General features: G+C 38.3%; 1 protein-coding gene across 1 annotated transcript in view; it reads left to right on the top strand.

Annotated features, from left to right (window-relative positions):
- mtrex.S (Mtr4 exosome RNA helicase S homeolog) overlaps positions 1 to 13320 on the top strand; it is an 83489-nt gene that overhangs the window by 39555 nt on the left and 30614 nt on the right. Inside the window, exons 16-17 of the mRNA XM_018244486.2 lie at positions 3443 to 3593; positions 7797 to 7969. Of these exons, the coding sequence (XP_018099975.1) occupies positions 3443 to 3593; positions 7797 to 7969 (324 nt within the window). The remainder of the gene's footprint in view (positions 1 to 3442; positions 3594 to 7796; positions 7970 to 13320) is intronic.

Raw genomic sequence — 13320 nt, 5'->3', positions numbered from 1 at the left:
TGACAATATGTCTAGCCCCATGTCAGATTTCAAAATTGAATATAAAAAAAATCTGTTTGCTCTTTTGAGAAATGGATTTCAGTGCAGAATTCTGCTGGAGCAGCACTATTAACTGATTCATTTTGAAAAAAATGTGTTTTCCCATGACAGTATCCCTTTAAAGGGCAGTTCACCTTCATAAGAAAAACTGTAATAACACATAAAAACCACAGAAATGTGTTCAAACTTTCATAAACTGACACATTTTGTAAAATGGTAATTAGGGGGTGTGGCCACAAAAATGGGCATGGTCAAACATTGCCATATTCTGCGTGGCAAATCTTTTTGTCCCTCTTTCTATTTCCAAACTGTTGGGAGGTATGAAGTAGGGATGCACTGAATCCAGGATTCGGTTCGGGATTCGGCATTCGGCCAGGATTTAGTCGAATCCTACTGCCCGGCCGTTCTGAATCCTAATTTGCACATACAAATTAGGGGCGGGGAGGGAAATTGCATGAGTTGCTGACAGCGTTTAGTTCATACAAGGCACATTACGTTTCCCCTGCCTGGTTCTGCTGCTATGGCATCATGCTGTGATGTGTTCTGTTCGGTTTATAAAGTGATAAACCTCTCTTGTAGCACTATACAATGTTACTCATCTTTCTCACCATTAAACCTTTTTGTTTGTCTTTTTATGTATATACTTTGCTGTAGGCTTTTTATTATTCTTGTAAAAACTTTTACAATTCAACGTGAGCAGTTATCTCCATTTTATTTTATGTATGTTTTCTTTAATTGGAGCCATTCGAATTCCTGGAACTGTGCTTCCCATCACTATCTATTTTCATGCTTCTCAGCATGCGTCACGCACTGGAAGGCTTCAAACGCACGCAAAAGCCACAGCTGCTATTTTATATTTCATTTTTATTCTTCGTACATTTTGTACTATCTGCATATCCTGAGAATGTGACTGTATTTATGTTTCCGTTTGATGGTAGCGACTGTCCAGAAGGCATTTTAGGTTGCGCAGTTTCATGACATCATCTTAATGGATCATATGTTCAACTGAAAACCTTATGCAGTAGTTACGATTTGCTCAAAGGGGTGGTTCACCTTTACGTTAACTTTAAGTATATTATAGGATGGCTTATTCTAAGAAACTTTTCATTGGTCTTCATTATTTATTTTGTATAGTTTTTAATTATTTGCCTTTTTACTCTGACTCTGTCCAGTTTTCAAATGGGGGTCACTGACCCCATCTAAAATACAAATGCTCCATAAATCTATACATTTCTTGTTAGTGCTACTTTTAATTATTCACCTTTCTATTTAGGCCTCTCCTATCCACATGCCAGTCTCTTATTCAAATCAAATTTTGGTTACTAGGGTATCTAGCAACCAGATTATCGACATTGCAAACTGCACAGCTGCTGAATAAAAAAAACTAACACAAAAAACACAAATCATAAAAAATGAAAACCAATTGCAAATTAGATTAAAATGTCACTCTCTACATCTTTAAAAGGGTTCTTCACCTTCCAAACATTTTTTCGGTTCAGTTGTTTTCAGACTGTACACCAGAAATAAAGACTTTTTTCAATTAGTTTCTATTATTTATTTTTTTTACCATTTTTTCAAAATGTAAGTTTAAATCCATACCTCCCAACATTTTGAAAGAGGGACAAAAAGATTTGCAACGTGGTGAAAAATGTTTGGCCATGCTCTTTTTGTGGTCACACCCCCTAATTACCTTGTTCATTTTACAAAATTTAGCAGGTTATGAAAGTGTAAAAAAAAAAAAAAAAGTTTTTTTCTTATAGAGTAAAAATATAATTTCAAACCATTTATTAGATTTATACAGGTGAAGGCTTGACTCGTTTCATGCCTATTGGGGCACTTACTCATAGGCTCTATGAGTAAGTGCCCCAATAGGCACAAAACGCCTCAGGCCTAATAAATGGTTTGAACGTTTAATTATATTTTTTGGTCATTACACTTGGAGAAAAACTCACCAACTTTTTTGGTTTTTGTTAAATGTCAATGCACCCATGGACTGGGGTGAACTGTGAGTATATTCCCTTTTCACCATATTGCCCTTAATATTGGACATTTTCTAATAGTGGCGCTGTTATAGGCACTTTGCATCAATTTTGCCATTTTGTTCAGGTTATGAAAGTGTGCACACATTTCTGTGGTTTTTATGTGTAATTACAGTTTTGCTAATAAAGGTGAATTGCCCTTTAACCTGCAAGTCCCAGTTTCCCCAAGAGACTTGCATATCTTACAATCGTTACAATTGTTTCTTTGCTCATCTTAAATTGTTACAAAATTATCTAAGTGCACCTGCCACATATTCTGGGTTCTCTATAAATGAGCCCCACAAAGTTTCTAAAACTTAAAGGGGACCCGTCACCCAAAAAAAATGATTCAAAATCATATTAGTCAAGCAAAATTAACTTTAATTACACAATATAAATTATTTGAATCTTGTTTCCTTCAGTCTGGGGTTTGAAAATGATAGCAAGCAGGCAGGAGCCATTTTGTGGACACTGTTATTAAGACAAGCCTTGTATCATCTCAGAATCTTGTTTGTGCACCAGAATGGGGGGACCTGATGTCCATCCCCATGCCCTGGCTATACAATTAAATGGTAAAGTGAACTGGGGGAATGTGGGGAGAGCAGTGACATCTAGGAAGTGCTGAATGGAAAGTGAAAGTAATTGTCTGCCCCACCTCTATGCCCCGGACATAGAGGAGGGGCAGACAATATTTGATTGACAGCTGAGATTTTTTAATGAGTTTACAACAGCTATGAATGCTTTAATAAAAAACAGAAATTGGATTTCATGTTTAATTTGAAATGGACTTTTATTATACAGATTTTTGTGTCTCGGTGACAGGTCCACTTTAATGGGCTTTTGGCAAACTTTGCGCGGGGCAGATTGGTTCACACAGTGAATATATCTGCCCTGTGCATGGTTACATTTATAAAGCTGAATAAGAGTCTGCAAACAGAATTGGGATTTTTTTTTTTCACAATGCGAATAAGAGCTTTTTAAACATGTCCAAATTCGCAAATTGCGAATATTTATGTGCACACTACTGCGTTTGGATTACGCCACAACTTTGGTGGCGGAGAAAATAATTAGCAAAACAGTTTTGCAAACTGTGCATTTGTTACTTTCAACGCTATTTTCGTGCACAACAACCTCGCACAGTGGACGAACTCACGCAAACACCAGTCTCACTTGCGAGCCATTTGCGGATTTATTCACAATGCGAATTCGCGAAAACCAGAAAGACGGGAAGAGCAGTGCAATATATTAGTGTTCAGGAATAAACGTGGACAATACAACCAACTGCAAATAAATATGCGCTGTGCAAACTTAATAAATGTCCCCCTGTATCTTTTTTTGGCTGTTCAGTTTAACTAGTATAATGACATTGTGTCTTTCCTTTATAGGGCTCTGCTGATCCTCTGAACAGTGCTTTTCATCTAACATACAACATGGTGTTAAATTTGTTGCGTGTAGAGGAAATTAACCCTGAGTACATGTTGGAGAAGTCATTCTACCAGTTCCAGCATTACAGAGCAATCCCTGGAGTAGCAGAAAGTAAGTTTGCAGGATTGGTTTTTACTCTTAAAGCAATAGTAAATTTGTATCAAGCTGTGCCTTTAAACAATTTGTAATTAAAATAACGGTAGTTCTAGCAGGTGATTATGTGTGTGGAAAAGTACTTTTAATGGCAACCCTAGCATACTTTTATACATCTGTTGGGAAGATTGCTCTTTGAGTGCCTGCTTTACAACAATACGGTTTTAATCCTTTCAAACTGTCATGATTTTTGGGTGGGTAACCCCATTAAATGTATGTATTCTCTTTTCTATTCTCTGCATTACTGCTTCTGATTTTCTCTCTCTCTCTCTCTCTCTCTCTCTCTCTCTCTTTTTTTTTTTCTCTGGGTATACCCTTTACGTTTCATCATATTAAAGAAAGAGGCACAAGAGTTTCAGATTTACTGTGCAAGAGCCTGAGGGTTGCATTTGTTAAATAAACTGCTGTGTGGGAGGTTTTGGGATAATACCAGAATATATGCCTGGCTTGTAGTTGCAGGAAAAAAAATTCTCTTGTGTGTAGGATCAAGGGATTGCAATGTACTTTGCAGCCTATAGCAATGAGTCATAACTGCTGACTATAAGCCATAGCACACCAGGCAATTTGGCTGCCACGGTGTTCTTAGGGAACACTGTGATACCTGCAAATAAGATTAATTGCGAGAAAGTTACTGTGGCCTTTGTCATTGCTTCTCATGCCTGTGGCAGACTCTCTAAGTGAGAGGTGAGTGCCACACAAGGAAAGCTTTCTTTAGTCTTACCATGTGGTCCCTGCCTATCACCACCAGCTTCTGCCATGGACAAAGAATTTCTTGTTCAAAAGGATGTCATACGATAACATACCAGAAAAGGGCAGTTTGACCTAAGTCGTTATATCTGAGAGCACTTCAGGGGGCTGAATGCCAGAATTGCTAGGGCAAAGGTATAAACTTTTTGCCATGATTCATGATAGCTGAAACCTACTTAACATACAGAAATATGTATTGGGCCCCAGGGGCGATCCTGGGACTACTGCCCCCCCTCCTGCTCTTTGCTTAAAACTTTAGTGTCTGTACTGCCTGCACTAACAGAGCTGAACTTCTGTTTTAAGGGGCGCCCAAGAGGTATAGCGGCCCCATGAGGCCCTAATTTGTATACAATTTCAATAAATATTGGTAAAACAGGTCAACCTCTAAACATTTTGGGGGCCTGAAAAATTATTTGCTGTGGGGCCCAGTAATATCTAGTTGCACCACTGCATCTGAGACAAGGTTCTCACCTTGCCTCATGGCAGGAGCCCTTCTCTCCACTTACCCAAAACCTGATCCTTCAAGACTTTCAGCATGGAGACGGCTTCCTTCAAATAATGTATAGTACCTACTTCACTAACATCCCATGCATGATTTCCATTCGTTACTCTAAAGGCCCACATACACGGGCCAATAAAAGCTGCAGAGAGACAAGAGTCAGCAGCTTATTTGCCCGTGTGTTGGGCCATCCGACTGGCTTCTCCGATCGATATCTGTCCGAAAGTCGGCCAGATCTCGATCGGGCTGGTTAAAAAATCCCGTCAGATCACGACCGATTCTGTGTGTATGTGGTCCCGCGACATCGCCAAACGAGCAAATCTTTACGTCTATGGCCACCTTAAGGTAAACTTTATTTGGATGGGCTAAAATTTACACAGCTTTATATAAAATCCTGATTTAAGCTTGTAATAATTAGTTACTGCCCAGTTCTCCTTTATAGATAAATATTAAATAAAAAGAGTTAATATACCCAGAACTAACCAAGGTAAACCCTAAAATCGACCAAAGCTCCCTTGTGTTATAGTGTTGGCTTTGCTCCACTTTGTATATGCTCTTCATAAATAAGTAATAAATAAATTTAAATAACATTTTATTTTAATTTGTATTTTTCTTCAGTTTTGACCCCATTCACTGAAATAAATGTAAAATTACATGTTATAATGTCCCATTGCTTTAATTACATTACATTACCTTAAAGGAGATGTAAAAGCAAAAAATAAAATCCAATTTTTACTTTATTGAAAAAGAAATCTATCTCCAATATACCGTTATTTTAAGAAACCTGACTTTGTGCAGTGAAATTCTCCCTTAGTTTTACTTACTCTGACTGCTGTGAATAGGAAACTTCAGATGGTCCCTAACTGATCTGCAGGGAAGGAAACAATCATACTTTTAAATGGCGGGGGGAGCCCCCACCTGACCTCGAGCAGCTTTGTTTTTCCCTGTAGAGCAGCCGGCGACTGTGTAGAGATTTGTATCCGCAGACCCAGTGCAGTCTGTATATTCTGATTATAAATCAGTCTTGCTGTATCGGCTTCTATGGCAGATATTATTTGACTTGTGCTGTTTGATAATTTATGACGATCCCTAAGCTTAACCTCCCAACTGAAGCTCAGATCACACTGAGCATGTGCATGGTCTTGGGCTTACAAAGATGTTTAACAAAGTTACAAGATGACAGCCCCCTGCGGCCAACTTTGAAAACCTAAATCATTTGTTTAATTAGGCTTCTGGTGCAGTAAGTTTATATTTTTAGTAAACAAAATACAGCATTTCTAGCATTATTCTATTTTAGACTTTAGTTCCCCTTTAAGCCTTTCTTCGTGCCCTGTGGCGGCTGCACACATAGAAAAGTATACTGTATACAGAATTGTGGGTTAGTGACTGGCATGAAATCTTGCCAAAGGCTTATTTAACTGAGCAGTTATGTGGCAATATGAGCCTGCTTTTAGCAAGAGCCGTGAAAGCCAATCCATCCTATCCACATGTGATTTTTATTAAATATCAGCAAAGCGCTGGCAGTAAAGAATAAGGAAAAGTTTAAGGCAGATTTATGTGGATATTTTTTAATTTCGCCAATATTAACATGTTCCTTGTCTTTGTGTTCACTGTAAATATGCTGTTTCTTGTCAGTTTCAGGCAATATCTTTGGGGTTTTTGGTTTCTACTTTTTCCTTAAACACCACCTATTAAAGCCTGTCAAAGAAAATATAAATATATGAATATAAATCTGCAAAACGCAACCCCACTGATCAATTCTATTTTAAACTCCAATGCTCTGCCTTCGCTGTTTATTTATTGCTTTTAAATTTCCATACATGGGGTTAGTTAAGCCAATCTGCTTGCATAAATACTATTGTATTATTATATTTTTTGCATTAGTAGTTACAGCTGTCAGATAACTTAGATTTAGTTTATAGCAATATAGCACACCTCCCAGCATGAAATGAAAATGCCAGAAAAATACCTGTTTTTGTTGGCATCAGCTTTAACAAACATCTTGCAGCACACAGCTGACTACCTGGAGCAACTGGTTTCATCAGTTAACCTTTATTGAGGGGCAATATACCACTCATTCATTTCTGTGGTTCAATAGATTCCAGTATGCGTCCAGCAGCTTAAAGGGATACTGTCATGGAAAAAAAATGTTTTTTCAAAATGAATCAGTTAATAGTGCTACTCCAGCAGAATTCTGCACTGAAATCCATTTCTCAAAAGAGTAAACAAATTTTTTTATATTCAATTTTGAAATCTGACATGGGGCTAGACATTTTGTCAATTTCTGCTGTTTCTCAATGTAACTGAATGTGTCTCAGTGAGACATGGTTTTTTTTCTATTGAGTGCTGTTCTTAGATCTACCAGGCAGCTGTTATCTTGTGTTAGGGAGCTGTTATCTGGTTACCTTCCCATTATTCTTTTGTTTGGCTGCTGGGGGGGAAAAGTGAGGGGGGTGAGATCACTCCAACTTGCAGTTAAGAGTGATTTGAAGTTTATCAGAGCACAAGTCACATGACTCGGGGCAGCTGGGAAATTGACAATATGTCTAGCCCCATGTCAGATTTCAAAATTGAATATAAAAAAATCTGTTTTCTCTTTTGAGAAATGGATTTCAGTGCAAAATTCTGCTGGGGCAGCACTATTAACTGATTCATTTTGAAAAAAATTTTTTCCCATGACAGTATCCCTTTAAACTGTAGGCTCGGGGGAAACATGCCAACAAACAAATATCTCTAAAGCAATTAGAAGACATTTATAAAGCCTAACACTAACATAAATGCATTAGAGAACCTCCACTATTGTGGTGCATTGCTTCAAGCAATTACTTTTTCTCTACAGTAATGGACATGACTAATACAGTATTGTTGATGGCTGCTAAGCTTGTTCAATTTGTTTGTTTTTCTCTATTTTACAGAGGTTAAAAAACTAGAGGAACAATATAACAGTATACAGATTCCCAATGAAGAAAATGTTGTTACATACTACAAAATCCGTCAGCAGCTTGCCAAACTTGGAAAAGAGATTGAAGATTATATCCATAAACCCAAGTACTGCCTTCCCTTTCTGCAGCCTGGTAGGGTGGTTAAGGTAAAAACTCATGACTCTTTACTGTACTTTACTTTAGAACCCTTCCACCTGTTATTTTAACCCATTAATATGCAATGTCCAGCCTACAATCTGTTGTACCCAAATTCTCAGCTGTCTAAAGACCTGTTCAACAACAGCAGGTTGGAGTTGTGTTTTGATTGTATTATAGGCAACAAATTGGTAACATTCACAAAATTGTAGTTATGTGACCTGTCTACTCTGCTTTATTAAGTTTATTGAAGGCAAGAATTTGACAGCGTGAGACTGATAATTTCTGAACTTGCTAGGTTTAAATGGTAATTAAATTGCAACATCAAGCTAAGCCTCTTGCAAAGCTGTGTTTGGCCTGCTGCTGCTGCTGAATTCAATACTATGCATTTGGTTTTGATTTTTAAATCAGTTTTGGTAAATATGAGGCAAAAGACTTTATGGAAATGAACATTTGTGATATGGCTGCGCAGTTTAAACTGGACAAGAGCATGGTACTACTCTATAACACTTTTTGTCAGATTGTATTATGGCCATGTGTCCTTGGGACCTCAATAGGAAAGCATTATACTCTAAAATGCCTGAAGAAAAAACAATTATCAGTCATACTTGCTGGATTTTGCATGTTCTCGCTACTGAATATCATTCTGAAACCAAGCGTTTTAGTCCACCCTTTAAGACTTTAAAGGAGAAGGAAAGCCATGATCACTAGCAGTGCCAAATTGTTGGACAAAATCACCTACTTGGCATCCGGGGACGCTGTTCTGTTCGCTGAAACTGCAACGTCTTTGGATACAACTGCAGGAGCACCACAGTTGCACATGCACACCTGGACCAAGCCGTAGAGATAAAAGCCAAACTTAGAGCAAAAACCTGGCATTTCATTCTACTACACATGTGCACCAAGCTGGAGGCTGTGGAGAAGGATCCAAGGACAGGACGAGGTACCGTTATACCCTAGGCTAGTGCAGTTTTCAGTAGGAGCACCAATTGAGGATCTCTGGCAATGTTTTCTCTAAACTATGTGCATGTGTGTGTGCGCACAAATTTTAAGGCCAGTACACACAGCCAGTTGGGATGCGAACACATGCAACACTAAGTAGGTTATTTATCAAAATCTGAAAAGTTCTCACTATTTTATGAAAACTACCCGACCAAATCCGCACTGACTTCCCCCCCCCTCCCTATTTATCAATACATTTTTCCGAAGATTTCTTGAGCTAGAAAACAATTGTGAAAAAATCCGAATCCTGCAACGTTTTTAGATTTGACACTGGAAACCACGAAACCCAGCGCAGATCAGGATATGAACAGGACATCTGCCATTGACTTCTTCATGAACTCGGCAGGTCTGAGATGGAGTACTTTTTTTATTTTGGCTTGTAACACTATCTGGGTTTAATAAATAAATAAAATAAAAAAATTATTTTTTTTCTACAAAAAAAGTTTTTCCCCTTTAAATGTCCGACCAGAAAAAATCTGACTTCAATAAATAATGTTGCATCCACTCTGACCTGCGCACACCATTTTTAAAAATGCAAACGCAAGTTTAGAACATGTACACAAACCTTTTTTTTTTTTGCACGCGTAGCCAGAAGGAATTAGAGAGAACGCTGGTCTCGGGTAAGCGGTAACATTTCTGTACCTCCCTCTGCGATTTACCTTTTGTTCTGCTTTAACTGCATCTACTTTTCCAAGAAGCTTTCCATTTGGTGATGGAATGTTGTTGTTGGTATTTGCTTCCATCAAACTACCAAAGCATTACTGAGCTTATACACTGATGCTGGAACTCGGGTCGCATTCCAGTTCGTCACAGGTTTTAGTTGGGCTATCAGTGAAGTTCTTCAACTTTCATCTCTTTATGAACTTCACGCATGCAGACTGATGCCAAAGTGTAAAAAAGCACATACTTTTTTAAGAATGTCATTGTGTATTGTCACTGGAACCAGGAACCCTAGTCCAAACCATGTAATGCAGCCCCAGAACATAAGTTCCTTTACAGACGTCATTTTGCATTCAGGCAGGTAAAATTGCCGGTCATCTGCCAAACCATATTCATCCATTAAGACTGCCAGCTGGTGAAGCATGAATCCTATAACTCCAATGAATCCAAATTTCAAATGGCTTTAATCTACTCCAGCCTATGCTAGGCACTATGCGTGATGTTTATTGGCTGCTCCCCTGTTAAAATAGAAATTATTATTAGTTGCTGTGCTGATGTTCATTTCAGAGACAGACTGGAATTCTGTGGTAAGCGCGGTATGAGAAATGGTGTGCAGATACATTTAGTTGTATAGTGAATATCTTGGACAGTTAAGGTGAACGGTTTTGTTCAGGACAATGTCGATATTTCACATAGAGCAAACGAATATAACAAAATAGTGGCTGTTTAGTCTTTAGATATATTTAAAGGGATCCTGTCATTGGAAAACATGTTTTTTTCAAAATGAATCAGTTAATAGTGCTACTCCAGCAGACTTCTGCACTGAAATCCATTTCTCAAAAGAGCAAACAGATTTTTTTATATTCAATTTTGAAATCTGACATGGGGCTAGATATTTTGTCAATTTCCCAGCTGCCCTGGTCATGTGACTTGTGCCTGTACTTTAGGAGAGAAATGCTTTCTGGCAGGCTGCTGTTTTTCCTTAATGTAACTGAATGTGTCTCAGTGGGACATGGGTTTTTACTATTGAGTGTTGTTCTTAAATCTACCAGGCAGCTGTTACCTTGTGTTAGGGAGCTGCTATCTGGTTACCTTCCCATTGTTCTTTTGTTTGGCTGCTGGGGGGAAAAGGGAGGGGGGTGATATCACTCTAACTTGCAGTACAGCAGTAAAGAGTGATTGAAGTTTATCAGAGCACAAGTCACATGACTTGGAGCAGCTGGGAAATTGACAATATGTCTAGCCCCATGTCAGATTTCAAAATAGAATATAACAAAATCTGTTTGCTCTATTGAGAAATGGATTTCAGTGCAGAATTCTGCTGGATCAGCACTATTAACTGATTCATTTTGAAAAAATTTTTTTTTCCCATGACAGTATCCCTTTAATGTGAATCCCCAGACTGGTGATCATTCAGCTGATGGTTCCTTGCTATTATGGCAACTGCGAAAAGTGCCATGTTTAATGACAGATGCTGGTGAATAGACCCAGGAGTGACAAGGCCCACAAAAAAGGCAATTCACAATATATATCATTTGAAGACACTCATAACCCTTTGTTGTAATCTGGAGAGTGATGTTTTTTATGCGTGTTTGTTCTGGAGATGCTGAAAAGCTGTAAGGCAAATACGATGCTTGCAGAGATCAGCCTAATGAAGTAGGAGGAACACCTGCGGCAATATGTCAGTCACCGTTACCATATACAATTGTATTTAATACTATGTAGTACATGAATCTAGATTATTACTTTATATTTTATCATTGTGTGATAGGGTTATTTTCATTTTATTAATGGCTGTGTAAGTGAGTAACTTTTGTGCAGTGATCTAATAGCGACCATCATTTCCCAGTGTGCTTAGCTCTTACCGAATGTATCCAGCGTGGCTAAAGAGAAAAGGGATCATGTCTTGCAGCTGTTTCTTGGGCAGATTTTCAGTGAATGCTCTCATGCTTCTGTCGTTCTGCCAGGTGGAATTCAATTTTACAGCTTTTCCATTAGTCATTTATTAATTTAATAGGTTTTGACCGACCAGTTTGTAATGAATTTGGTTTTATTGCATTTTCTCTCGTTTTAATTACAAATGATCCAAAGTGGTTGAAATCAATTTGCTGCCAGTGCAGCCTGTGTTCTTTCTGTGTTTGTATTCATCAGTAGGTTTACTAAGTGCTATGTTTTACTGAGCAGAGATGGCAAGAATTTGAGAGAGAGAAAAGTGGGCCCCAGGCAATCCTGTACGGTTGGGTTCCCGAAAATTTTTGAAATTGTTAAGTGGAAGTTGCATTTAGTGAATACCTAGGGGCAGATTCCCTAAAGGGCGAAGTGACTAACGCTAGTGAAAATTCGCCAGTGTGACGTCATTTTGTAACTTTGCCGATACCCTGACGGGCGCAGGCGTCGCTTTGCTAGCAAAGGAGATAGACGCTAGCGATAATTTGCACTCTGGCGAACGGACTTAACTACGCAAATTCACTAAGATGCGGATTTTACTGAACGTTACCTCTTGCACCAGACTTGCTTTCGCCACCTCAGACCAGGCGAAGTGCAGTGGAGTGGATAGGACTTCCTCAATTTTTTGTTGAAAAATTTTCTATGTCCCAAAAAACGCTGGCATCTTTTCCTTTTTTTAGACTGACAGCCTGCTAAGGTCCGTAAAACTTTTTTTGGGTAACCGGGTTCCCCCCTTCATTAAACTATACAGTGGGCTCATGTGTAGGGAGGGCATTATAACAACTCTTATTTTATTTATTAAGGTTCCCTGGACTTGTGTGTGACATATGCAAATTAGGCAACGCTAGCGCATATTCACTTTGATTGCCAAATTAACGATAGCGAAAACAACAACTTGCACTTTAGGGAATTAGCATTATCCCAGCGAATTTATGCCTGGCGAAGTGTTGCGATGGCTGCAAAGCCGTCTCTTGCGAATTTTCGCCGGTTATGGAATCCCTAGACTCCTACAGAGCTGCATGTTTTATTCTCCTGTTGTGTATATTGCATAAATCTAATAATTGTTGCTCGATATGTGTCCTTTATAAGATTGTTTTTTTTCTGTGGGTTCATTCTGAGTCTCAGGACAATTTTTTCTCTGTCCTATGCCAAGGGTGTTGAACAACCCTCCTTTGGCACCTAGAACCTGACTAATGACATTCTCTTATTGTATAATATTTTTTTTCTTTAATCACCTTGTCATGGGGTATTGTGTACACAACAGAGTTGTATTTTTCTTTATGCTTGTATTTGCTCTTTGTGCTTTGCTCTTTCTTTGCTCCAAAGAAAACCTGCCCTAGTCGCTAGAAAGGGCAAAATGCTCATTTGGAACCACAAAGTAATTCCATTTGAACAGGTTACTCCTAAGATTAGGAGAGTAACCCCTGTCCTTTTAAATAGAAAAACTAGAGTACGTAACTGGTCCATATCATTCTGGTAAATTTACCAAACCATTGGAGTTAGTTTGCGTTTCTTTTCTATTTTTTTTTTTTTTAATTAATTAATTTAATTAATTAACTTCTATCATGAACACACAAGTTTCAATGCATTTTTAAACTTCAATTCAAGTCACTCTGAACTGTTTTTATATGTTGGAGCCGTCTGCTGTGATTGCACAACAGATTGCAGCTTGCATCTACCCCACAAGAAAATAAGGGGGGAAAAAAAATACTTCCCGGACTATAAAAAGTAAAAGTAATTTGCAATAAATACC

This window comes from Xenopus laevis, chromosome 1S, assembly GCF_017654675.1.
Source record: "Xenopus laevis strain J_2021 chromosome 1S, Xenopus_laevis_v10.1, whole genome shotgun sequence".
Taxonomy (NCBI): Eukaryota; Metazoa; Chordata; class Amphibia; order Anura; family Pipidae; genus Xenopus; species Xenopus laevis.
Note: the sequence above shows the minus strand (reverse complement) of the source record. Positions and strands in the feature narration are given on the sequence as shown.